The sequence below is a fragment of the Lepisma saccharinum genome, chromosome 26 (assembly GCF_977018435.1).
Source record: "Lepisma saccharinum chromosome 26, izLepSacc3.1, whole genome shotgun sequence".
In the NCBI taxonomy this organism is placed as follows: Eukaryota; Metazoa; Arthropoda; class Insecta; order Zygentoma; family Lepismatidae; genus Lepisma; species Lepisma saccharinum.
This window is the reverse complement of record NC_139254.1, coordinates 36,991,190-37,018,626: the sequence shown is the minus strand read 5'-3', so window position 1 is coordinate 37,018,626 and position 27,437 is coordinate 36,991,190. Positions and strand designations below refer to the sequence as shown.

General features: G+C 37.6%; 1 protein-coding gene across 1 annotated transcript in view; it reads left to right on the top strand.

Moving 5' to 3' along the window:
* The window catches only part of LOC145979556 (clavesin-2-like), a 42,140-nt gene that overhangs the window by 12,069 nt on the left and 2,634 nt on the right, over positions 1-27,437 (top strand). Inside the window, exon 3 of the mRNA XM_083112527.1 lies at positions 20,536-20,680. Coding sequence (XP_082968653.1) covers positions 20,536-20,680 — 145 coding nt within the window. The remainder of the gene's footprint in view (positions 1-20,535; positions 20,681-27,437) is intronic.

The window sequence follows — 27,437 nt, the reverse complement described above, 5'->3', positions numbered from 1 at the left end:
TAGAGTTTAACAATTGACAAAGATTAGTTTCAACCGTATCTGGTGTCAACTTGCGGTGAAATTCTTTTATCCAGGCTGAATTGATATCTCCTCCAAAATAATGACAAGTATTATTATTGGACATACTTCTTATTATTTTCCAAGTCACTGAAATAGAAGAATCTTTAGTTAATGTAGAGCAAAATGACTTCCAAAAGTATGATTTTGATTTCTTTAGGAACCTCTGAGTTTTTGCTGCAATTTCTTTATATCTAATAAAATGATTGATGGTAGGATTCTCCTTATAATTTATGTATGCTTTTTGTCGTTCGTTTACCCATTTCTGGCAATCCGTTGTCCACCACGGAGTCACTTTTCTTCTAGATCCAAAATTAGATACTGTTGCATTTATTTGTTCTTGTCGAATGAGAGACACCAATGTGTCATACGATACTTCTTGTTTCAACAATTCATTCTTTATTGCATTGTTTACATTTCCGGAGAATTTCTGCCATTCAACCCTTCTTGATATATATTGACTATTGTTTTGTTCAGAGCGCATAGTAAACCACGTTATATTTTTATTATGTTGAAAGGTTATCATAATTGGCATGTGATTACTGTTGTAACACTTCCCTAATACACTCCAATGGATTTTTGAAGCTATATCATTTGAGGTAATAGTTATGTCTGGAGCACTCGGCTGTTCATTAGGTCTTGAGATTATTGTAGGTGTTCCGTCGTTGAGTAATACAGCTGAGGAATCTTGCAAGTAATTATACAAATCTTTACTTGATCGATCAGTTAGAGAACAGCCCCACATAGGGTGGTGTGCATTAATGTCCCCTGCCAGCACAAATGAAGTGTTTGGTGGAAGCTGCCCAACGATATTCTGCCACACTGTAACAGGAAGGTGCACTGTGGGAGGGCAGTAAATTGATACATAAGACGTATCAGCAATCCGAACACCTGTAATCTGAATTTGACTGTTTATATTTTGAAACAAAATAATGTCATACTGTATATTTCTTTTAACACCTATAGCTGAACCACCGTATCCATCTAAACGATCATCTCTTATCCAATTGTAACCTTTAAACTTCAATGTTGAGTCAGTTTTCAACCACGTTTCTTGTATAAGAAGGACATCTGCAGAAAAATAAGATAAAATATGTTGTAAATTATGTCTATTAGGAATTAAACTTCGTATATTCCATTGTAATATTTTCAAGACTTTGTCTGGCATGCTGGTTGTTGAAATAAGTATTGCAAAATACTTGTAGCAATGCAAGTCCAGTCCTGGTTAACGTTCAATGTCGAAGTCCCTGCTAGGCTACATAATTGTTCTATAAATAATGCAAAATTATTTAGGAATTTTGTAGAATTTTGTTCTTGTGCCCGATTTGGCTGGATAGCTTGAGCCGCCTCTGCAAGAACAAATAAATTATTTTGTTGGCATGTTGTCGACAAATCCGGAGCATTGTCTTTTCGAGATCCTGACAAAGAATAATCAGGGCTTGTCATTCTCTTTTTATATTCATTTTGTCCAAATGGTTTCAATGTTTGAGAAGATTTCTGGCGTTTTCCTTGAGAAGACTCAGTCTCTTCCAAATATTTTCCAGCTTTCTTTGAACTGTACAATGGCCTTTTATTAGATACACTGTATTGATCTTGTATTATATTATTATGATATGAGGTGCTACTCGAATTGTTAGATATCGAAGCATATGTAAATGTCATTACTGTCTTTTCTATTTCCTGAACACGGCCAGTAGATATCTGTTCATATCCATACATATAATTAATTTTTGGGACTTTCTTCATAGCTTCGTTAAACGTAACATTCTGAACTGTCATAATTTTGATTATTTCCTTTTGGCGTTGTTTTTCAGGACAGTTTTTGTCAATTGCAGTGTGCTCCTGATTACAATGGAAACACTTGATCTTATTTGTGCAAGAGGACGATTCGTGATTCTCACCACAGCTTTTGCATTTTAATTTACTTTTGCAATTAGCCCTGAAGTGCCCATAATAAAAACAATTAGTGCACTGTTTAATCAAGGGAATGTACCTATCAATATCAAACTTTTTGTAAAACAGTGTGACATATTGTGGTAAGGATTGCGAGTCGAATGTTACAATTACCGTTCGAGTTGGAACAGCAACGCGAGTACCCTCCTCGTACTTATACTTCACAATGCGTTTTACCTTTATTACTTTGGCTGTTGATGAATTTATATTTTGCAAAATTTCATCTTCACTTATTGACTGATGTACATCTTTCATAATTCCCATTCTTCGTACTCGGTGTGATGGAACAAAACCTTCCCAATTATTCTGTAACAGTAATGGATTCGAAAGGAAATCATTTGCATAATTAGATGTCGTAAATGTAAGTCTAGCTAGATTTTTCCCAAGGCTATCTATCTCTTTCAAATCTCTAATATTTTCTTTGCTGACTATTTGGCCTAATTTTAAAATGTGAAGTTGACCAATGTTTCCTTTGCCATTTCCACCTGAGGCATCCTGATGTTTAGATTTCACAAATATTTCATACGGACCTAAATGATTACTTCTGTACTTCAATACCTGTTGCTCATAAACTTTTTTGGAACTTGATTTACTAATTTGTTGGGTGTAATCTATATTATTACACTGAGAATTCAACTTATTAACTTCTTCTACCGAAGTTATGATTTCCACATTGCTGGAAAGTTCTATGGCACTAATGTCCGTGTCCATGTTGGATTCAGCTGGTTTTGTACCAGCAAATTTGGCTTTACGGCCTTTAGATTTTTCATGAATTAATGTTCACATTGTCGCACATATATTTAGAACGACACTAATATTCAAACACTAAACTATAAAGTCTCAAATTCTAACTTAGAACACAAAATTATCTTTGCAACAAATCACTTACACAATCACATCTGTCTAGAAAGACATTTGTTCGACAATTATTTTCATTTTCACTAAAGATACAGTTATAACAATGGTTAGCAATTTGTTAAACAAAAATAATCTGATATATAATGGGTTATCATTTTTTTCATCTGAAATAAAAATAAAACAGACTGCTTCTTTTTACAATTAAGTTGCTATATTACAACAATGTAACATCGCCAACATCCATTATATAACTGATTCTTTTGTTTAAAAAATTGCTAACCATTGTTATAACTGTATCTTTAGTCAAAATGAAAATAAATGTCTGATGAAGGGAGCGTGTGTTCTTCTGAAACGTCACAACGAAAAACTGTTTTCTTATGCTTGTAATAACCGTAAACTACAGGAAAATAATTCTGCAATGCAAGCAATGCGTACATACAAGAGAAACTAATATCCAAGCATTGTTAGGATATCTCTTAAACGAAAAATAAAATCTAATTTTAATGCAATACGGTACTACTTCCTCCTGAAAATTTTCAATACTGGTTTGGCAAAAGACGTAACTGCAGCTTTAGAAGTAAATAAAAGAGATTTATTGAAAAAGCAAAATTAACGAAATTGAAGCAAACAGCAAAAAGAAACATGTGAGTTTTATATAAACGTGTAAATGAATTTAAAAAGTCGTGCCAACCTACAATAAACTTGATAAATGCTAGAAATAGGTGAATGTTTCGTTGATCCAAGCTATATTTTAAATAGATGGAAGAATTACTTTAACGATCTTCTAATGTCCATGTAGGAGATATGTCAGAAGGAGGTCGTCTCAAAATTAGCACATAATGTCAAGAAATATGACTCGATTTCATATATATGTAGACACACGGGACCAGAAATCTTCAACATTTTCAAGATATTTAGGAAGTTTTTTGGTAATTAAAATATTAAAGTTTTGTTGACACTGCGAGAATCCAAAATTGTGTGGACATTTTCTCCTTGACGTGATTGTTTTCCCATTTTCAGATATGAAACTGTTAATTTCCAACAAATTGTCCACACTTACGGTGTCGAGAAAACTTAACATATTAGGCACTTTTGAATCAATATCATTAAAAAGAATTCCGATGTCATATCGCGAAATCAGGACTGGGATTGAAAATATTTTAGATCCAGTAACAACCACACACACTTCTAGTTTTAAGCACACTTCTCGACGGAGGCACTTTATCTCAGAATTATTTCCGATTTTGAACTTCTGCATCCATAAATTATTTTTTTTTTATTTTTTTTATTCAAGTTTCGTGATGTCTACAGTGTAGAACACGCTCGGAAAGAAACTTTTGGTAGCCCTAAACATATAGCAAGATTTTTCCCCCATCTTTATCTACAAATGAACAAAAAGGATATTTAAATTAATCAGGGATGAACTCACATTCTTGCCGTAAAGAATATACACATACATGTAAAAATATTTATACATTGATTTTTAAGTAGTCGCGCTATGTACTAGTGTGCAAAATTAAAGCAACAAAAACATATAAACCTCGCCCTGCAGGTAAAAACATCCCATACAATGGTCCAAGATTACTGTTAAATGTATGCAGAGTATTATGGTCGTGTATTTTAAACGGAAGGTGGCAGTTGTGTCCAGCAGTACTGTATGACCACCATCTGATGATGACTGCAGTACCCCTAGTGGCAAGTGTACCTTCTTGTGATTGTTCATTTTAGTTCAGCGTCAACTTGTAATGTGTAATCAATACACTATGACACAGAGGAGACGTCAGGAAGACATGCTACGGTGGAGAGCGATAGGTTGAATAGAGGCAGGCCAGTTGCAAGCTGACGTGCCAAGATGGCTCAATGTGCATCGGTCTGTTGTGTCTCGAATATGCCAGCAATTTATCGAGGCTGATAAAATGTATCCCGATGTCCTGGGCAAGGATAACCACGAGCGACAACAATGAGAGAAGACCGTTATATGGCCCTCAGAGCAAGACGATACCCCGTAGAACTGCACAGGGGGTGGCGTCTGGCCTTGCAGCATCCACTGGAATTGTTGTATCCAGATTCACTGCGTACAGGTGGCTTCGACTAAGAGGGCTGTATTCCAGGCAACCAGCTGTCTGCGTTCCTTTGACACGACCCCAGAAAAAAACACATCTGGACTGGTGCCGTCAGCACGTCAACTGGACGGATGAACAGTGGTCCAACGTTCTGTTCAGTGATGAGTTAAGTTGCGGTCTCCACTCGGATTCACGAAGGATTCGCATCTGGACAGAACCAGGAACACGATTTTGATCCGAAAATATTGTGGAAAGAGGCCAATTTTAAGGAGGCTCCATAATGGGGTGGGCAGGTATCATGGCAACCAGAAAAACAGCTCTGCATAAAGTGGCACGAAAACACCGGCAAGGTTTAACTGCTATAAGGTACCAGGATGAGATCTTGGCTCCGTATGTTTGGTTGTTTCGAGGTGCTGCCAGCCAAGAGTTTCTCTTCATGGATGATTAGAGCAGGGCTGGTGGATGACTTCCTGGCAGATGAAGATATTGTGCGCATGGAGTGGCCTGCTCGCTCACCCGACATAAATCCAATAGAACATATTTGGGATTCTCTAGAACAACACATTGCAGCACGCCAGCATCCACCAACCGCTCTGTAGGAATTACGTAATGCTCTACAGGAGAAATGGGTGTTATTGCCATCAGATTACTTTAGTGTCCTGATTTGCAGTATGCCAAGTCTTTGTCAGGCTTGTATTGCTGCCAGAGGTGGTCACACATCATATTGTATTGACTTAACCGGTTTTTTTCTTTGTATCATTGGCTGAACGTGTGAATACACACAAAAGTATTCCGCCCCGAAATCCTGTGGGTAGTGTAGTGTTTCTTTTGTTGTGGTTCATAAGGTATATGCTAATTATGTGCAATAAATCAATGTCTATGTGTGATTCCTGCACTTATGTATGTGTTGCACACTAGTGTACACATTAGTAACAAAATGACGGAAGCAAAGAGCAACTCAAATAAAACTAGTAGTATGATTTGTGATATTATTGGCGCGATAAATGATGAACCCCCCTCAGGCAGATTTGGCTACACTTAAAACTTGCTCAACATGCCCATATGAGCTTTTTGCTCAAGTGTGGTACTCCGTCTAATCCAAGATTTTTGTAAAAATGCCCTCGGGAAGTTCCTGTGAAATGATGAGCCCCCTCAGATTGATTTGTCCACACTTACAAAAGGCACTTCTGTCAGATTGTTGTCCATAAGCTTGTTAAAAATATGCCCCTCTTGATATTTTTTTTTGCCCACACCTAAAACTAAGCCAAGATACACCCACACCCACACCCACCCACACCCACACATATTTACTTCTGGTTTAAGTTCAATTGGACACCAGCCTCAACTCATATATCTAGTACTAAGACAATGTAATATGCAAAAATCTTCTAGAATTGTTCTGTGACTCTCTCATTTCTTACATCATAAACATATGATTTTTCACCTATGAAAATAACACTACATATGGTGTCATCAGGGAGTGTATCGTGGAATTCACAGATAATTTTAATGTTTGTCCTGTCATTAACCACAACTTGTTTTCCTTTTGAAGTGTTGATGACAAACATGGGTCTCTGTGCTTTGAATTCATCTGGTGTGTAATACATGTCAGTATTGCCAGTAGTGACCCTTTTGTATGCTGTAAATGCTTGATATAATTTGAGGAAATCATCCTTGGACATGTCTCAATTATAATTTTCTCTAGGAAATACCTCATTTCTGCCATTTTTAAGATATATGTTCTTGATGTTGCAGTTATCAAATCTACTTGAATTTTTTTCCTGATTATTGTGTCTTCCAGTCTGTAACAGTACCACCACAAAATCCGGCATGTCATATTGTATACTGGAGAATGAATTTGTAGCATCAAACTCATAATAAGTACTAGCGGCAGGCTTCTGTACACATTGATATGTATAAAATTGTAAAGGAATCTGTGGATTTTTTATTATATCTGCTTTGTATTTAAGAGCATAACTGGCTTCATATTCAACAACCGGGATTCTTAGTTCCATAGTCTGAATAATGCATTTGCCCTCATCAGGTAGGGTATTAGGCAAAGCTTCCCCTGTAGAGTTTAATGTACTGTACCTCATCAAAGCATTACTATCATTGGCAGCTCTTCTAAATGTGATTCTTAAACCACCCTTCCACATAATATCTTTGTAATCTGAGAAGAATCCTGGCAACAGGCGCATGGGGAACAGCACTGTGTGGCTCTTAGATAATATTTTATCACCAGCCTCAAATCCACCTATTTTGTAGTAAGAAGCCTCGGTTTTGGATAATTTTAGTGTGGCCAAAGCTGTGGAGGTAATGCCGGGGTAATCCACTCTGTTTATAACAACACCATGTTTTCTGATCTCAATTTCAGAGAACAGATGCGGCACAAAATTGTCCACCAATCTTATATTTGTATTTGCCGGATAATCTGTTCCATCGAGCTTTACAACATCAAATTTGATGTATAGATCTGCTCTGTGGGTGTGTATAAAGCCATCCCCTACATCAAGATCAACCTCAATCTCTGTGTTGGGTTGATTTAAATTTGCAAATGTCCTCCTGTTTGGGGGGAATGATTGTAGCTCATAACTCTCAATATTTTCCATTTTTTTTGTATGTATATTTATTTAAATATTAATCTCTATGATTGCAGTTGTTGTGGCTCCAGCAAAATCAACTAATTCTTCTTTTTCATTAGTGACCATCAACTCAATGTTATCTATTCTGTTATGGCACACAGGAAAATATAATGTTGGGGATGGAGTGTAGATGATTGGCTCCATAAATTCAGAATTAGGTTTGAATGTTGCAATGATGCCAGTTTGTTTGTGAGTGCCTATGCCATTTGATTTGGTGATCATACCCTCGGCCATATTACAGTGAATATTCAGAGTCTCTATGGCTAAGAATTTAGGTATATTAATAGCAGTGTGTTTGATGGCTGGTTCAAGTTTTGTGTTGTTCTCAAAGCCTAACAGCTCTCCTATAGTACCCAGATCCACTGTTTCTGTAGCAGATACAATCTCTACTCTGTGAGTGACAGAATTTTGAGTTAATACTATACCTCTGGGTAACTGAGCATTTAAAGTGGACAGATTATACTGCCCTGGAGTGATGACAATTTTTTGATCCCCTACTGCAATTTTGTTGTTGTGGTGTGTAATATTAGGGATCAAATACATGCCATAAAATGCTCTGAGAGCTATTGTTTTGGGATACACTATATCATCATGTAATTTGAGTTTCAATATTGAATTTTGGCTGGTGAGATGGAATACCCCCATGATGTTTCAGATACCACAGGGCTTTTTGAAAATTTTCAATTGATGGTTTATTTATTTGAGACATATATCTAAGAACAGATAAACACAAATGTCCACAATTAACATCTTTGAAGTTTTGAACACGGGCATTATTGTAATAAAGATTAGCTGATTTTAGATATTTTACTAAATTTTCAGGTGGAGCACCTCCAAATGAATCAAACACAAATGCCTCATCTTTTAAATATTTAAGATAACAAATCCAGTGAGTGCCCTGATTTTTGTACTTATCCAAATTAACAATGCCACACTCTTTGTTGAGTGGTTGTTCTGGTAAAGAATCAGACATGTACACACTTCTAAAATTTTTGATGCCCAGTGGCTTGATTAAAGCTTCAATATCTTGGTTTGTAAGCGGCTCTTGTTTTTTTTAAACTTATTCATGGCTCTCTTAACACCTTTGCCTTGTTTCTCCATGGCCAGGTTATGGCGCTTGAATTCATCTAATTCTGCCCTATTTTTCTTGGCATCTATTACTGTTTTTGCTATGGCAGCTGATCCCCCAGCCAAGCTCCCAACAGCCCCAAGTGCTGCTAAGATGGCCGGGATAGTAAATATAAATCCACCCACATGTGATTTTTTCCTGGATTGCTGTAATTTTTTTAATTGGGGGGTACTAAGCAACAATTTCATACCATGGCCCTTGGCAAGACAAGAGCTTTTTTTCTTGCGCTGCTTTTTGGTTAAAAGACTATCAATAGTTTTAAGAGATTTAAGACCCGCATAAGGTATTTGATACATAACACCCTTGGCCTTCATTGTAGGTTTATTATATACATATTCACAGCCCCCACCCCAGTTTTTGTTTGGTGTTCATAGCTATGGTGGTCCCCAATGCTGCTATTCTCTCACTCAAAGAAGCATCTTTGCTTACAAATCTACCAAATGCAGCCTCTTCTAATTTCTTGTCTGCAACATGTCTCTTGTCAAGATCAGAATGTGTGTTGTATGCTATGTCATGGTCTCTGCAAGCAGCATCTAGGGGATTAACACCAGGATCACCTCTGTTTAATCTATGGTCCAATTTTGTACCGGGACCACAATACTGATAGCCTGGAATGTGTACTTCAAATGGCAGCTTGTTTATAATGTCATTAACCAACCCCCGACCCTCAGAAATATTCCAAAATTTAGGTGGTAGAGTATTAATAATTTTTATAAGATATCCAATCCCCTTAGTGTCATTCACTATAAAATTAGACAATTTTGTGCTTATCATGTCCATAATTCCAACCTTTTCATTGTTAAAATTGTGGTTGCCAGCATTTTCCTCCCCAGCTATCACCAATAACCTATCTAGAAGTTTCCTGACATCATCAACCCACACAAATTCTTTAGGCAGGGTGTTGTATTGTTTGATTCCACTGCCTGTCTTGATCTGTGACCATATGGGCTTGATTAAGTTGTTGTATTTTGCTCCACTGCTAGACTTGACTCTTTTTTGTGTGGGATCATTGTTCTGGTATAGAGCATCTGATTTTATTAATATTTCATTGTAGTGCTCATAATCTTGATCTGTATAGTTGCCAGGCCTTTTCCTAGTCATCAGTTCCCACAATCCAGGTGTGCCGGGATATTTAACAAAACCACCTTTTTCTCCAAGATGAGATTCTGAATATACAATGAGATCATCTCCCATAAATGTTACTCTGAAATTGCCAATTCTATGTATGATGCTACCATCACGCTCTGTGTCAGCATATAAACCAAAAACCTCATCTTTGTTGTCTTTAGGTGTGCTTAAATATTTTTGAGCAAGAAGACCCAATTCAATAGGATCCTGAGTAGCTTCAATTCTTCGAGGAGCAACAGGACTAGGTGTATGAATACTGGAAAGTGGGGTGATTGGATAATCTAATATGTTCCTTGCAGCTACAGGTACAAGCTCTGTGATCAAATTTTGATTTTGCTCTGTAACAGTTTTGATATTTTTACCTAATTCACTAATAGCATCAATAATAGGCTGTTCTGTTTGTTTGTGTTGTTCATAAATTCCTCGGTTCTCTGATTTCCATCCCTTAAATCTTTTTACAAGATAATCTCTTAATTTAAGATCATCAATAATTGGCCTTTTCATGGTTATTTATATATGTTTCAATGTCTAGAAAATTGTTGATTTTATTTCTGTATTTGCCACTATTGGGTTTTCTTGTCATATCAATTGTGACAAACCCATAACTGTCTTGATTCCAGCACCTACTGCAAAACTTGGAAAAATCATTGTAGCTCATGTAGCTCATTGTAGCTCATGTATTCATCATGTATGTGTTTGAGGTTGGTATGATCTTGATGAAACACACATATAAAATTGCTGTTGTCTCGGATCAGCTGCTTGGGTATTTTAGAAAAAGTCTGTGCCAGGTAGAAGCAATCAATGTTTTTGTGTCGGCCCTGTGTAAAGAAATTTCTAACCTTGTTTTGATTATCCAGTATAATGTCATCAAACACAACAACAGAATTATCGAGACATTCATGGAGTGGCTTAACATCTGATTCAAAAGTGGCAATATCCAATCCATCATATAGCTTCATTAGCTGCTGATATTTTAATTGTTCCAAGCTCTTAGAGAAGACATACAAGTGCCTGTTTTTCCAATCTAACCAGTTGGGTGCCAATAAAAAATTATCAATCATTAGTGTAGTTTTACCACAAGCCGATGGCCCAACAATAAGACATCTAATATTATCAGGCAGCAACTTGCCATTTCTCTTAATCTGCTGTTCAGGTTCTGGCAGCCTTTTTATAACATCCCAGGTGTTCATAGTATCACTTTGTCTGCATCGATCCAGCTGTGTTCTGGAAGTCCTAGCCATTTGACAAATAACTTGCTGCCTTTTCTGCGGATGATTTTTTCTATGAGATATGTGTCAGGCTGTTTAGTTTTGTTGAGTTCTTCTTCATAGAACCGGCCTTTGAGAATTTCTCCTCGGTGGTCTTTTATTATATATGTGTTAAGGGTACCAGGTTTAATTTGAACCGCTGTAAATAATTCAGTGCTCCAGTTTCTTGTAAAGCGTCTTTTGAATAAGTGCTTATATTTGCTGATTCTTACTTGATCACAAACCTTGTATTTGGCTTTTCTTGTTGTTGGCTGATATCTAGGATAATAAACAGTCCTGATCAATTTTTGCTCATCAGATGAAGTTACTTCAGAGGGTTTCATGTTGATTGTGGAATGCACCGAGTTGTTATATTTATGTAGAAGTTCTGGAAGAATATTAAGCCATTTATAATTACCTTGAAGTGTAAATTGTTTATACATAAGATTTTTTAGGGTTTTGTTGAATCTCTCTGCAATTGAGGCTTTGAGATCACTGTAACTCGAGTAATGTTTTATTGACTGGCTTTTAATAAATTGTTGGAACACAGAATTATAAAATTCTTTGCCGTTATCTGTTTGCAAATAGCGCGGTGATCTTCCACTCTGATTGATGATTGTCCTGAAGGCTTCTGTAACACATTTTCCAGTCTTGGATTTGAGTGGCACAGCCCAGGCAAATTTTGAAAATGTATCTATGACAGTGAGTAGATACTTGTAGCCCTTGTTGATTTTGTCTAAGTTTTTCAGCTGTCCACTTGCCATCTCAATCAAGTCGCTCTGCCATAAATCATCTATGCCTTTTGTGACTACTGGCAGTCTCTTATAATTATGTCTGGCTTGTCTGTGTAATTCATCAACAATAATTTGTCTAGACATAATATGAAAACAAGAATATTGCAACTATGGGGTGTTCAGCAGCTGATACTACAGGATTTTCTAAATATAATTTGTCTCCTATTTGTATATGAAATTCCAGAGAGCCATCATCTTCAGCATAAGATGTTTCTAATGTATTGGGATCTGTAAAATCCTCTAACTCTACACTGGTGATTTTTTGTTTGTTGTCAGCATTTGTTATTGATAAGGTGGGGTAGTGGTGTGCCTGTGGTTGAAGCCAATATTTGATTTTGATTGGTCTCAGTGTGCCCCCAACAAAAAACTGGTAATAAAATTGTGCAGGGGACAGCATATATATTTTGCCACCTGGTGTAAATGGTGAATCATATTCTTTGTTGGGGATACTGTTCAATTCAAGAATTACTGTATGTTTTGGATTCTCGATTATGCCGGTTATTTCTTTTTCTGCTGTAAGCAATCTACTTGTTACAGATTCAAGGTGCTCATTGATAGTCCTAACAACATGATCATGGCCTGGCTTGATTTTTATGTCCACAACAAGTTTCTTGTATTGTTGCACAATTTCTTGTAGCTGGGTGGCAAAAACAGACAAAGCATTTGCTTGATTGGATTCCATGGTCCCTAGCTGTTGCTTGATATTAGCTACCATTTGTTGCAAATTTTCAATAACTGCCAATTTTGAATTTTGAGCAGTAAGATCATGGACCTGTCTTCTGATATCCTCAAACAGGGCATGCAGTTCATTAATATGTTGATTAGTTGGTAGAGTGGCCACTGTCTGAGTGAGTTGTTTGATCTCTGTCTGGATATTCTTGATATCTTCTGATTTCAATATGCGATTCACAGCTCTCTTAATATTTTTAAGTTCCTGTGATGTAGGCAGATTTGATACAGTATTCTGCAAAGATTCAAGTGCCAATTTCACATCATTTAATTCAGAAGCAACAGCCACACCACGCATAGCATCTTGGAGCAGGGCTATATCTGCCTGAGTGGGTGTTCATTGTTGTAAAATTTCAAGTTTTGTTTGGATATCATCGATCAAGTGATGAAAATGAGATAGCTCAGATTCAGTGTTGAGGTTTTCAAGCTTTGTGATCTGTTGCTGGACACTGACAAGTGTGTCTACAATACCAGGCAGGCGGGATTCTAGAGTTTCTTGTATATTTGTCAAATCACTTTGCACTGCTGCTATTGTACCCTCAAGATGGGTTATGGTACTTTGAATTTTTCCAAAATCTTCATATGTTTCAAGTTGCAGCTTAATGTTGTCAACACTCCGAGTTATTGCACTCAAAGCATCAGAAGATGGCAAGTTGTTCATAATATTTTCAAGTGTCTCAATTTTTTCTTTAACCTCGGCTATGGCATTGTTCAGAGGGTCCAGATTAGGTATCTCCAGTGATTGAATCTGTTCTTTTAGAGTGGAAATCACTAGATCAAAATCTTCTTGTGATTTTATGCTTTTGACAATTGTTTGGAGCTGTGTCTGGACATTATTAATCTGTTCTTCCAATTGTTGTTTCAATTGCTCAGAGTTTATGGCCTGGGTCTTAAATTTGGCTTGAAGAGCTGCTACAGCTTCTTCTAAACTTTGAAAATTATCCAATGTGGCCAAATCAGTATATTTCTGAAGCAATAATTTGAGTTCTGAGTCAATTTTAAGAAGAGGGTCCATGCATTGTGATTGTAAATTTGAAATTTCTAGTTGAAGACTGTCATTGAGTGTGGTTTGTAAAGCTTGTAAATCACTTCTTAATTTCTTGACTGTGACATCAAGCACCAGAATCTCATCACTGTGATCTTCATGTCTTGTATGGCCAAATATATAATTAGGCATTTTGATTTAGTGGTTATTTATTATTGAATATCTAATTATTAATTCTATAAAAAAAGGTATAAGCTTGTCATATGATCCCGGGACCTCAATATATAAGCAGTCACCAGCAGAAACAGTATATACAGTGCCAGAAACCATGTTTGAGTGCTTAATTCTATAAATATTTCTCCCTACTGAAATCTTGACATTACCCTCAGGGATTGTAATAAATTGCAATTGACCACCTACAGGTAAATGGTAATGATTTAAATTATTGTTAAATATGTACAATTTTTTTAACTGTTTCATCATCAACATCTGTAAGTATGCTGTTCAGATGAATAATTAACAAATCACTTAGTTTAGATATTATATCAGAAGAGGGTTGTGGTGTTGGCAGGTCCATAATAGCCTGTTTTTTGAACCCAAATAAGTTCATAGGCATGTTTATTTATTTCAAATCATGCTCTGTAATTGGGCATTGATTGCCACTTTTCAAATCACAATGACCCCATGGTAGAGTATGTATGCCACATGATAAAATGCATCTCTTATCATCATGTGTGTCCAGAGCCACTTTTCTTACAATATTTATAGTCAACAAGTGATCCACACTCTGAATTCTATTTTCTGATGTTCTGATTGTGCTACATGATTTGAGGCAATTTTTGTAATCTTCAAATCCAAGTTCTTTGTCCACAATTACTCTGCCAATGCCCTTGGCCTTTTTGGCAACAGCGCCACTACATGTTTCAAAGTTTTACATCTTGGCCCTTAACCCAGCAAATGCCACAATAACATCAGCAAGTGTCTCATCTTTTAACTTGCCAGGCACCTTTTTGTTGTGGGGTTGAATCTTTGTATGTTCACTGGTATCAAAATATTCAAGCAATGCAGGCTGGGACATATCTTTATAAACATCTTCTGTTTGAATATCAAGAACAAAACTATCTGTGTCCATGTACATCAGTTTTACACGATCCTTATAAAAAGGCTTCAACACATCATAATACAATTTTAACATGTGTAATTTGGCCAATTCCAATATCACAGCCCCTACATAAATAGGCTTATCAAACTTAATCTTTGTTTTTTCATCATAAATTCTTCTGTAATTGAAGTTGGGCTTTGCAATCAATTCTTTGCTCCGGCTGGGGTCAGTAATTATTTTAACATCAATATGTTTTCTGACATTTTCTATTGTTTTGCCATACACAGAATTGACCATCAATTTAAACAAAGTCTTATCAAATTGGCTCATTGCAGATGTTCGAAGCTCTGTGTTTGTATCAATATATGGCTTCAACCATCTTGAGTGCCTGAACCTCAAAACCTTTCCAACTTTGGTCACTTGGACACCATGATTTATTAGGAACTGGAGGTTTTTGTAATATAAGACATAACCCTGTTTCGGCTCTAGAGTCATCATCAATTTCTTCTGTTTAGAGCCAGATGAGCACTCAACCTCAGGTATTGGGGGCAGATCAGAAAATGTGTTGTGTAAATCATCAGGAATTGTCAGATCAACCTCTAAGAACAGGCCACAGTTACTGTCATCAAAATCATGAAGATCTTCAATATTGAAATCTTCAACCCACTCAAGCCCTGCATATGGCAGTTTATCCATCATAGCATAACCATAGAGGCTGTTGGCATCTACATACAGTATATAATTTGATGGCAGTGCTGGATCATAATCAGGAATATATTTGTTATTTGCTCTGGCATATCTCTGAGAACATTGCACCATGCCTCCTCTTATACATTGTTCCATAAACAGATACATATCTTGATCCTGGATCAGATCCAATTGCATTTTAGTGTTTAAAAATATTGCAGACCATGCTAGGCCCGGAGCACTGTAAAAATACATTGGATCCAGCTTATAATTTTGCATGGAAGATTTTCTGAATGCCTGCAGTATATCAGCTAAGGGGGTCACATCAAGTTTTAAATATGCCTTGTGATAATCACCAATGTCTGGCATTTTAAATTGTTCCACATCAACTGGGCATGGTGATAATCATCATCAGTGATTCCAGATGCTCTGATTTTGCTGTAAAACTCTTGTTGTGGTGGCAGAGAACACTCATCAAATTTAGAAAAATCTGTAACATAGTCATACGGATATACACCCTTCCGCCTAATTAATTTCAGGTCCTGATTTGGAAATAAAGCACATGTGATTTTAAATTGATCATCAGATAATTGACTGGCCAGTGTAGCCAGGCTAGCCGATAAAATTCTGTATGAATCAAGAAATCTTAAGTTAATAGGAACACCATTAACTTTAATTATCTTGCTAATAGCTATATATTTCTCATTATTTTCAGCTAAAATATTTAAATTCTGCTTGTCAAACCCCTTGTACCTGATCAGATGATGAAAATCATAATTGGATGCACCATGGCAAAATATAGGGACAAATTTTGGTCTCTGGATCTTAATATTACAGCTATTACACAGGGCCATTAAGAATTTACCATCTGTATGAGAATGGTGTTTTACCTTGATATTTGTATCTGAAAATTCACAATCACATACCGGGCATTGTTCTGCATTGTTGAAATCTTCAATCTGATCCTTTGTTAAAGGCAACATGGGTTTTGATTTTAATAAGACATTAGATGCTATGTCATGGCACTCATTTTCTATTCTATGTGCAAATTCTTTGATGGCATCTGCTCCCTTGTATAAATCTTCTTTACTAACAACCCCATCCTGTACAACCACATAATAAAAACTAGAAGGTTCATGTAGCTGGTATGATGTAATTGAAGATTCATCAGGATCTGGACTGCAGAATGCAAGGGGTTTGAGGTTTGATTCAAAATCACAGACTATATATGCTGGGTGTTCCAACAAGGCTTCAATTTTTTAAAAATTGGCTTTTTCACTTGGATTAGGCATCACCATATGAACAGGTTTATGGTTGCCACAGTATTTCAGATGCTCAATTAACTTGTTTTTAGCAATTTCTGCATTCTGTTCACAAACACCATTCACCATTTTTCTACCATCAAATACAATTAAACATCTTCTACACAACTTAAATGTTCTATTAAATTTGTCTAGTTGTGTTCTGACTAAAGCTTCAAGATTATGTATCAGAGTATAATGGTGTGTATCATCCCCTTCAATTAAGAGCAGATCAATCGGAACAGCAGAATCATCATCAAATGTACTGATTCTGAGAGGTGCTATCAAGCAATTGCCACGGCCAGTAGAACAAATAAATACATTAATAGATAATTGTTTACTATTAATATCCCTGGCCTTTTTTTCAAATTTATCAATATTCTGAACAGACTTTGGATATTCTAAACCCTCCATTGCTTCATCAAAATCATGTTCATGCTGTTTATAATAACTTATTCTTTCTGGATCCCTTAAAACTGGAAACAAAGCAGCTAAAATACACCACAGAAAGCATTTCTCATCGTTATTTTCAATATTAACCACGGCTCTTTTGTTTTTAATATTGGCAGGTAATGGCAGATATGTAGATCTTTGTAATGGGCTGAATTCAGAAATATTAACATAGAGCCTGTGTGGAGATCCGCATAGGCTTCATCCAGACTCTTTTCCAGCAAATTCAGAGTGTTTAATATTCAATTGATCTATCAAACTGCTTATTATTTTGTCTGAATTTGTATTTGAATATACAGGTACAGTTTCTGTTATGTGGGGCTGTGTAAATTTTGTGCCATTTGGCTTCTTATATTGTGTAAACAATTTGAGGGACAGCTTATAAGAGCCATTTTGTGCATTTAGAATTGCCTGCACATCAGGATTTACACTGTTCAAAAAATTCTTAATACCACATTTTTGCTCTGATACAAACCGGTAATCCCTAAGTTGGCCAGCAAAACTGCTATGGATGGGTTCATAGCATGGCTGCTTTGTTGCTCTAGCATTAACAGGTGCTTCATGCTTCCTTTTCAGACCAGATGTAGATGGTTGTGGGGGCAATGTTGATGACAATGCAGAACAAGTACTCTTATGTTTATATGTGAAATATTCCATGCTATATTTTCTATGGCATTTAGGGCATATTTTTGTGGGAGTTCTGCATTTGTCTGGATTACAATTCTTTTGGTGCCTGGCCCAATTGGGGCTGGTTATATTCTTATTGCATTGATTACAATATTTTTGATTTGGCATTTTTGTTGTTGTTTATTATATAAGATTTCCTGGGGTCCAAATCAAAATTCTATGCTTAATAAAAAATATCAGTTGGGTTCAGCAGTGTGATTTGTGTGTGTGTGTGTGTGTGTGTGTGTGTGTGTGTGTGTGTGTGTGTGTGTGTGTGTGTGTTAATATTTTTTGGCTTTGGTATTTATATAAAATTTCTTGGGGTTCAAATCAAAACTCTATACTTAAAAAACCTATGACAGGTTGTCAAAAATTCTGTCTATTAAATCAAATAGATTTGTAATTCAATTTATATAAATTTGCAATATTTTTGTGTTTAAAAAAATATGAGCAGCACTGCAACAACACACCCTTACTCTTCAACAACTCTCACAATACTGGCTGATATGCAATGCAAAATCTCTTTATATAGCCTAAGCACAGACCGCATTGAAAGCATCTGAAACAATAAGCCAATCAGAATATAACACATCATCACATTATGTCATAACCAACCAATCAGAAAACAACACATGTCTAATAATTTGTTGCACAACATGATGCAATAGAAATAAGCCAGAAGTAGGTCACAAGTGGGCCGGAAGTGGACCGGAAGTAGGCAAACCGGAAGTGGACCGGAAGTGGACCGGAAGTGAACCGGAAGTGGACCGGAAGTGGACCGGAAGTAAATATGTGTGGGTGTGGGTGGGTGTGGGTGTATGTGGGTGGGTGTTGGTGTATGTGGGTGGGTGTGGTGTGGGTGTGTGTGTGGGTGTGGGTGGCTTTTTGGCTTAGTTTTAAGTGTATCCAAAAAAAATATCAAGAGGGGCATATTTTTAACAAATTTATGGACAACAATCTCACAGATGTGGCTTTTGTAAGTGTAGACAAATCAATCTGAGGGGGCTCATCATTTCACAGGAACTTCCCGAGGGCATTTTTACAAAAATCTTGGATTAGACGGAGTACCACACTTGAGCAAAAAGCTCATATGGGCATGTTGAGCAAGTTTTAAGTGTAGCCAAATCTGCCTGAGGGGGGTTCATCATTTATCGCGCCAATAATATCACAAATCATACTACTAAAACTCTTAATTAGAATTTGAAATCTTGCCGAAAAAGGTTCCAAGTTCGAGTTTCGACCAAACTGGATTCAAGAATTACAGAAATGATCAATATAAAACAGAAGATTTTTTTTTTTTACTAAGTTCTGACTCCACATATTGCTCTATCTTTTCCGTCAGGTGGAGAAGAATTTTAAGTAAGTATAGGTATACATTTCGTAGAAATTGATTTTGTAGGAGGTTTGACATGAATGGAAAATAAAACTTTTTCATGATATTCGTGTCAATCCATTATTGGCAGTTGTGAATCTCCCGCGTTAGTCCTTCCATTTCATCAATTCAACTTTTTCCCCAATCCATAAAGTGGAAGAAAACATGTATGTTTATTCTACAAATACACCTTGTGTATCTCTGTTGCTGCTTCAGGCCCAATGGAATGTTTGTACTGATATACTTGTCTGGTCATTTGATTCGCTGGTTCCAAGTGAGCATAGCGCGATTACATAATCGATATCTCTTATGAATCTGCACCCATTTAACTGGATTCCAATGCTAAAATCAAAGTAATAATACCACATTATTTCATTTTTTTATAGTGTGATCCGTCTTCCTGCATTGCTGTGGATTGTCTCGTTGCTTGGTTGTTTAAATTAACGTAATCAACAGCAGGTTAATCGCGTCAGGAAAAATGAGAATGCAAAGAGGAAAAATGACAATGGAGTGGAATAAAGTTCTTGTTAAAGGCTCTCTCCCTGCATGCGAGTGGAGTCTCTGGAAAATCGTAGTGAAACGTTTCTTTCATTTCTTTCTTCTTAGTTTCATTGCACTTATTTAACTTAGCTTTTCTACCACTTGCGTCAACGAAGGCGATGAGGATGTTTGATGAAGTTATGAAATGGATGATAGGACAGCTACATTGATACCCTGCAGGTGCATAAAGTACTGATTTTAGTTGACCTAAGAAGATAAAGGTACATAATCTCCGGTAATCAACGTGAACATGCTACAGATTTTTGGTTCAACATTACTTATAAAATATGGCTTGAAAAAATTAAACTCCATTTTCAAATGTATGGATCTGCTTCAGTTTGATAATATCTATTTTTGAGAATGGATAAGGGTAATTCTAATCCCATTAGAACCAAGTTTATTTTCAATTGAGAAATATTTAGTATTTCTGAGAAATAGAATAGTCCTCTACAGTTCATGCATCAAACATATTGTACGAGATATATTCAATGTAGAATAAAGAAGATGTAGAAGTAAGCTATTTATATATTAATAAAACGTTCCAAATTTTGCTAGAAAGAGATAAAATGTACTTCGCATTCGTATTTCGGTCTTTTTTTTAATTTTCTGCTACTTTTGGCTAATAGACATGTTGAGAATGATTCCATGGAATCGATGAAGGGACGCTCACAAAGGACAGTCATGGAAGGACGGGGTCGAACTAGGAAATTTGGGTAGCGAGATCGGCAATCGACCACTTAACGCCCTGGTCCGACGAGAGAAATGTTGAAAGAGAGCTTTAACGCTGGTAGTTTTGTCAACATTCTATCATGATACTTGTTTATACTTTCAGATATATTTTCACAACGAATTACTATCATTACATAGAAAAGTAGAGAAGAAAATCTTGCCGAAAGAGCTGGGAGGAGACCAAAGCAACGCCGAGGCATACTGTAGCTTGGAGAAACTGGTAACTGAGAAGGAAGAAAGGCTAACAAGTATGTCAGATTACATTACCTTAATGTGCTTGAGAATAGAATAAAAGTTTCCAAAATGCCACCCGCACACACACACACACACAAACACAAACCTTCCAACATAATCATTCTTCCTTACGTGGTCCTGCCGATAAAACCATCCTGTAATTCGCGATTTTCAGATTCAATCACAAATATGGTAATTTAATACAGCCTACTTAAATTTCAGATAGTGTCCTAAGACGTAAGTTAAAATGACCTTTGCCAACCTTTCCTCTCTTCGCGTTTCTCTCGTTTAATTCTTAGCTCTTTGCTTTTTCTCACTCAACCCATTCACCCTCCTCTCTCTTTGTTATGCTTTACTTCATATGGTGGGGCACATGGCACAGTGGTTCGGATCCCCTCAAGAAGCGTGCGAAAATTTTGAATTTTTCTACTGTCCGGTGAGTGTTTCCTTTTACCTTCTTTGATTTTTACTTAGCCCTTTTGGCCCTCCTTGCTTTTATCCATTATTATCCACTTTTGGTATGAATCCTTTCGCGTATAACTCCTATCAACTGAACCGCCTGCGATCTCTTATTGTTTCCTACACCAAAGCTACGTCCCATGCACGCTTCTTGCACTCATGTTTGATATTAGGCCTAACACCCAAAAGCCTCACACCCAAACTGCCGTTTTCCGCCATGCCCCCAAGCATAAAACCCACGATTTTCCCACTAGCGAGAAATTTCGCTATTGAACTGACCCACGCCATGTACCGATCCCAGCTAAATCGCGCCCGAGAACTGTCCATCTCTATTCAATCCCTTATCAAAATCCTGTTGCTGACCCCAGGTAACCACCATCACAAAATAGACTCCTTCTGGTACACCGCCCATTCCATTGCCAGTGACCTTAACACTAAACACCTCCAAAAACTCTCCAATCTCTGCCGTCAAGCTTTTCAGACTGGCTGCACCCTTCCCCTTCCACTGCCGCCCAATTTCAGTCCCACACCAACATGCCCACTATTACCCGACCCCCCTTTACCATTGCCCACCCCTCCCACACCACCACAGACCCCCCCCCTGAAAACCAAAACTGTACTCCCAAACATCACACCTTGGGAAACAACCAGTCCACGGACAAACCCACCCCTACCAGATCCATGACCACCAATGACCCTAACCCACTCAAAAACATCCAGACTGTACTCAATTTATCCAGCCATAAACTGAGCACTGATGAAATAGCTGTTTTATCCAAAGGCCTGACCTTCTCCCCCACAACTCCCCCCAACCAATTCCGCCTACTTTTTGACATACACACATTTGCTCGCAACCTCCGATGGCAACATTTCTGGGCCAAAAATCCCTCACTCCAAACTACCACCAGTGAAACCCACCCGAGCCTCCTTCAATTTAGCCCCCCTCCTCCCAAGATCCACCCCCCTGCCCACCAACCACCCCTTGGAAAGATACATCACTGCCGTCATTTCCACCACCTCTGACAGCTCATTCTTAAATAACTTTCACAACCAACCTAACCTCAACCCCCCCCCAACAGAAAGCTCTCAGAGACCTCCGCAACAACCACAACATCAAAATCCTCCCAGCTGACAAAGGGTCCACCAAGGTGGTCTTGAACTCTCAAGACTAGCTGGCGGAAGCCAACCGCCAGCTGGCTGACCCCTCCACCTACAAACCCACCACAGTTGACCTATCCGCCGAACACCTCAACAAAATCCAGGACTTCATCCACACCCGCGGCCCCCCTGAAGGCCTAACAGCTCGTACCACCGCCATGTTAATACCCGACAATCCCCGCACCCGCACCTTCTATCTTTTGCCCAAAATCCACAAACCTGGCAACCCCGGTAGACCCATTGTGTCCAGCTATAACTCTCCCACAGAAAGAATCTCAGCCTTTGTTGACTCCCATCTCCAGCCTCTTGTGAAAGCTCTGCCCTCCTACCTCCGTGACACCAACCACTTCCTCCAGAAAATCAGCACCCTTCCACCATTGCCCCCAAATACCATCCTTGCCACCATCGATGTTACTTCCCTCTACACCAATATACCTCACTCCCATGGCCTCCGCTCCATAGAATTCTATCTCAATAGCAGACCCAAACCTCACAACCCCAGCACCAACTTCCTGACCCACCTAGCCCACCTTGTCCTCACTTGTAACAACTTCACCTTTGAAAACCAAAATTTCCTACAGATCCGAGGTACAGCCATGGGTACCAGAATGGCCCCATCCTATGCAAACCTCTTCATGGGCAAACTTGAGCAAGAGTTTTTGGCTACCCAACCCCTCCAACCCCTCCTCTGGCTCCGCTTCATCGACGACATCTTCATGCTCTGGACACATGGAGAACCATCCTTGTCAGCTTTCCTGGACGAACTTAACCACTCCCGTTCCCTAAAATTCACCTGGATGCACTCCCCCAACCAGATCACCTTCCTGGATGTGGACGTGCACATCGAGGGAGGACACCTGACTACCTCCATCCACATAAAACCCACCAACCACATGCAGTACCTACACTTCTCCAGCTCCCACCCGTTCCACACCAAAAAAGCCATTCCATTCTCTCTGCCCCTCAGGGGACAGCGCCTGAACACTTCACCCACCTCCCGCCAGAATTATAACCTCCGCCTACACCAGGCCCTGGTTAACCGTGGATATCCCTCCATCCTGGTCACCAAGCAAATATCGCGAGCTGCCTCACATACCACTATTACCAAGAAACCTGCTGCCACCAACCCACCGGCACTCATCACCCAATATCATCCCCACCTCAACAAAATCAGGCACACACTGCACTCTCTTCTCCCAATTCTCCACAGTGATCCTGAAACCAAAAGCATATTTCCCGACAAACCCAGGGTGGTTTTCAAACGCCCCCCCCCCCCCCCCAACCTCCAAAACATCCTGGTCCACAACACTCCTTCACCACACATCCAACAACCCCCTGCCCATAAATGCAACCGCCCCAGGTGCAAGACCTGCCCCATCCTCATCACTTCTCACACCCTCCAGGTGCACACGGCCACTGGCAAATTTACCCTTCATCCCAAAGGGACCTGCCATGCTTCAAACCTTATCTACATCCTCAGCTGCAACATCTGTGGTGATTTTTACCTGGGGGAAACATCAACAGCCCTCAACCTCCGCATCAATAACCGCCGCTCCTCCACCCACAACCTGGACTTCACTGTCGCCGTCCACACCAACCACCACAACATCAGTTTCAACGACTGCTTCCGGGTAGCGATCATCCATCTCCTACCCAAACCAGCCAACACCTCTGTTCGCAAAAGATGGGAAAGGGCCTATATATCGGCCATGAGTGCAACCACACCACCTGGCCTGAACAAGGCCACCCAGTAATGCCCACCCCTCACCCACCTTGCCCCCCAAACCATCCCGTCCCTCCCGCCCTCCCAACTCTTCCTACACACTCACAGTTTACGACGAGCCTGGTGACGAAACAGTGTTTTTTTTTTTCGTTCTACGCACCGCTTCTTCTTCGATGGGGACCTGGCAACTCTGCAGTGCCCCAACTTCCAGTTCCGTCTATTTCCTCTCACACCGATGATGCTATGAAATTAGCGAAAATTTTGAATTTTTCTACTGTCCGGTGAGTGTTTCCTTTTACCTTCTTTGATTTTTACTTAGCCCTTTTGGCCCTCCTTGCTTTTATCCATTATATATATATATATATATATATATATATATATATATAAAGTACATGCATAACTTTTTATAATTAGAGTTACAATGTTCCTTCTATGACATTATTACATATATTTGTCTACTTGATATTTGTACCCAATCTAATTTATAGTTCATTAATGTCTGTTTTAATGCTCTGTCTGTGAGGTATTTTTTGATTAGCTGCAACTTTTTCTTTAAGGGAGTGATATTTTTAGCCAAGAGGGAAGGTGGTAGTGGAATTTTGTGCCTGCAGAATGTGGTGATCTGTCTGTCAAAGTTAATCTCTTAGTCTGGATACGGAAGTTTTGTCTTTGTCTTGTATTATGTCCATGAATTTCTTCATTTCTTAATTGTGTCTTGTCATTAAGTACATAGATAATAGATTTATAAACATAGAGCGAATATACAGTCATAATTTTGTTTTCGTGAAAGGCAATTCTGCATGTGGATCTGGATGGTATTTTGCATCTAAGTCTAACAGCCGTTTTCTGTAGTGTGAACATTCTCTTGGTATATCCGTGAGCTGCCCCTCCCCGAGCTGTAATACAGTATTCTAAGTGAGGATAAATAAGACCATAATACAGGTTCATATTGATTTCCTTAATATTATATTGTGAAAGGATTTTCAATAGATAAAGATTTTTTGTGAGTTTTTCACAGATATAGTCAATATGACATGCCCAATTTAATTTATCATCTATGATCATTCCTAGGAATTTTACATGGTTAGCATACTCTATTCCATTTTCATCTAAGTAAACCGTTAAGTTATCAAAGTTCTTCTTGTTGCCAGGGATAAAAATCACGAAATTTGTTTTTTGATGGTTTACATTTAGTGTTCTAGTACTGGGTTATTTGATTAATTAAGATGTAAGTCTGAATTTCTAATTGTTCTTTTGTTTTTGCCCTACATATTATGTTGGTGTCATCTGCATAGGTGATAGTTTGAGTCATGTTGTTCTTCGGTATGTCATTGATGTAAAGATGAATAATAATGGACGAAGTATAGATCCTTGAGTGCTCAATTTGAGTGCATTGTATTCAATCAGAGAGAAATGATTTAATCAAGTTAAATGTGCCACCTCGGATACCTAAACTATACAGTTTATGTGTGTTATGGTTGAGAGAGTGAAATGCTTTGGACAGATCTAGAAGTACTGTGCTTGGAGTTTCCTTGTCCTCCAAGGCTTTAGTAATTATTTTTATAAACTGTACAGTTGTAGAATTAGTTGATTTGTCTTTTTGAAAACCATGCTGATATTCATTTACAATATTAAATTTGGAGCAAAAATCATGGATTTTATTGGAGATATTTTTTTCGAGAATTTTGGAGAAGGTTGAATTAATTGCTATTGGTCAGTAATTTAAGGTGTCTGTTTTAGGCCCCTTTTTGTATATCGGTTTTATGACACTCTTTTTTAAGATCTTTGGGAATATACCATTTCTTATTGATGAGTTTATAGCAAATTGCAGAGGCAGGAGTAGACAGGATGTACATTATTTTACTAGACAGTTAGACCAACCATCAATATCACATGATTTCTTGTTATTTAGGGAATTAATAGCTTTCCCAAGGTCATTTATACTTATTTCTTCCAGTGTCATAGAGTTTTGAATTGCATTAGTGTATTGTCCCGAATTTTCATTGTGTTTTGTTTGCAAACTAGTGTTTGGGTTGTCATCCACAAGACAGTTATTGAATATTGTTGCTATGTTTTCTGGATCTTTTACCTCAGTTCCATTTATAGCTAGTGAGATGTTTCCTTTATCTTTTTTGTTATTTTTCCCTTGTTGTTTGTTCAGTATATCCCATATGATTTAGATGTATTGCTATTGCTTCTTATTTTTTGTGATAAATGGCGAGCTTTCTCAGATTTGATTAATTTTTCATACTCTTTTTTCTTACTTTTTTATACATATCATTATAAGTTTTTTATTTGGTAGTTATGTATTTGTCATGGATACTCTTTAGTTCAAATTTTTCTGAAGAATTATGTTTGTGACCCAATCTTTATTTATTTTATTTAAATATATATATTCCTTTATTAGAGGACATGCAACATTTAGATAATATACTAGTGTGTTTATAAATTTTCCCCAAATTTTTTCCGTAGTATCTGATTGGTAAACATCTGTCCATTCTTCTCTTTTTAGAAGATAGGATAAATATCTGATACTATCTTCATTAATATTTTTGCATTCTATTGCATATCTTTTTGTTATATTATGGTTTGTGGGCAGGTTTACTTGCATTAGTTGTGCTGTGTGGTTGGATATTGTGTGTTATCCTGGTATTTTCTTTTTTACAATTTGATTAAGCCCATGAGATTTAAGAAGATCTAAGATCTATATACTCTTTACATTTTGTATTGCTTTGAAGGAGCTCAATATTTATGTCACCTAGAATAATGACATTGCAATTTGGCACTGTTAGCCTTTGTAACACAACATCTAATTTTGAGAGAAAATCACTGATACTACAGCTTGGGGATCCATATAATGTTATTATTGTATAAATATGATTATTTATATTAACTTCAATTCCAGCAACTTCAAATACCATTTCGTTGCATAATGGTTGAAGCCACTTAATCTCTATAGTCCTTGTCAGGCTGGTTTTTGTATATAGGGCAATACCTCCACTTTTGTATTCCTCTCTGGTAAATTTTGATACCAAGCTATATCATTCTAGAGTGTAAAATTGTGATTCGTCCTCGGTGAGACCAAATTCAGTCAATGTCAGAATGTCGGGCTGGAATTCATATAAGGATAATTCTATAAGATCTATTTTATTGGTGGCAGATTGTACATTATTGTGCATAATTGTCATAAGAGAGTTTCTTGTCATTATATTTTGCATATTTTTATTATTTACTTTACTTGCAATATTGAGTCTGGGTGTGTTAGCATTTTTTGCAGGTGATGGGGAGGTATTTGGTATGGATTGCATATGATTACGGTGGTTGATTGGGTTATTTTTTACCATTACAAATATTTTATCTTTTGCAATAAAAATCATCATTAATTTTTTTTTTGGAATTCGCCTTTCTCTTGTTGATGCACGTGGAGTATT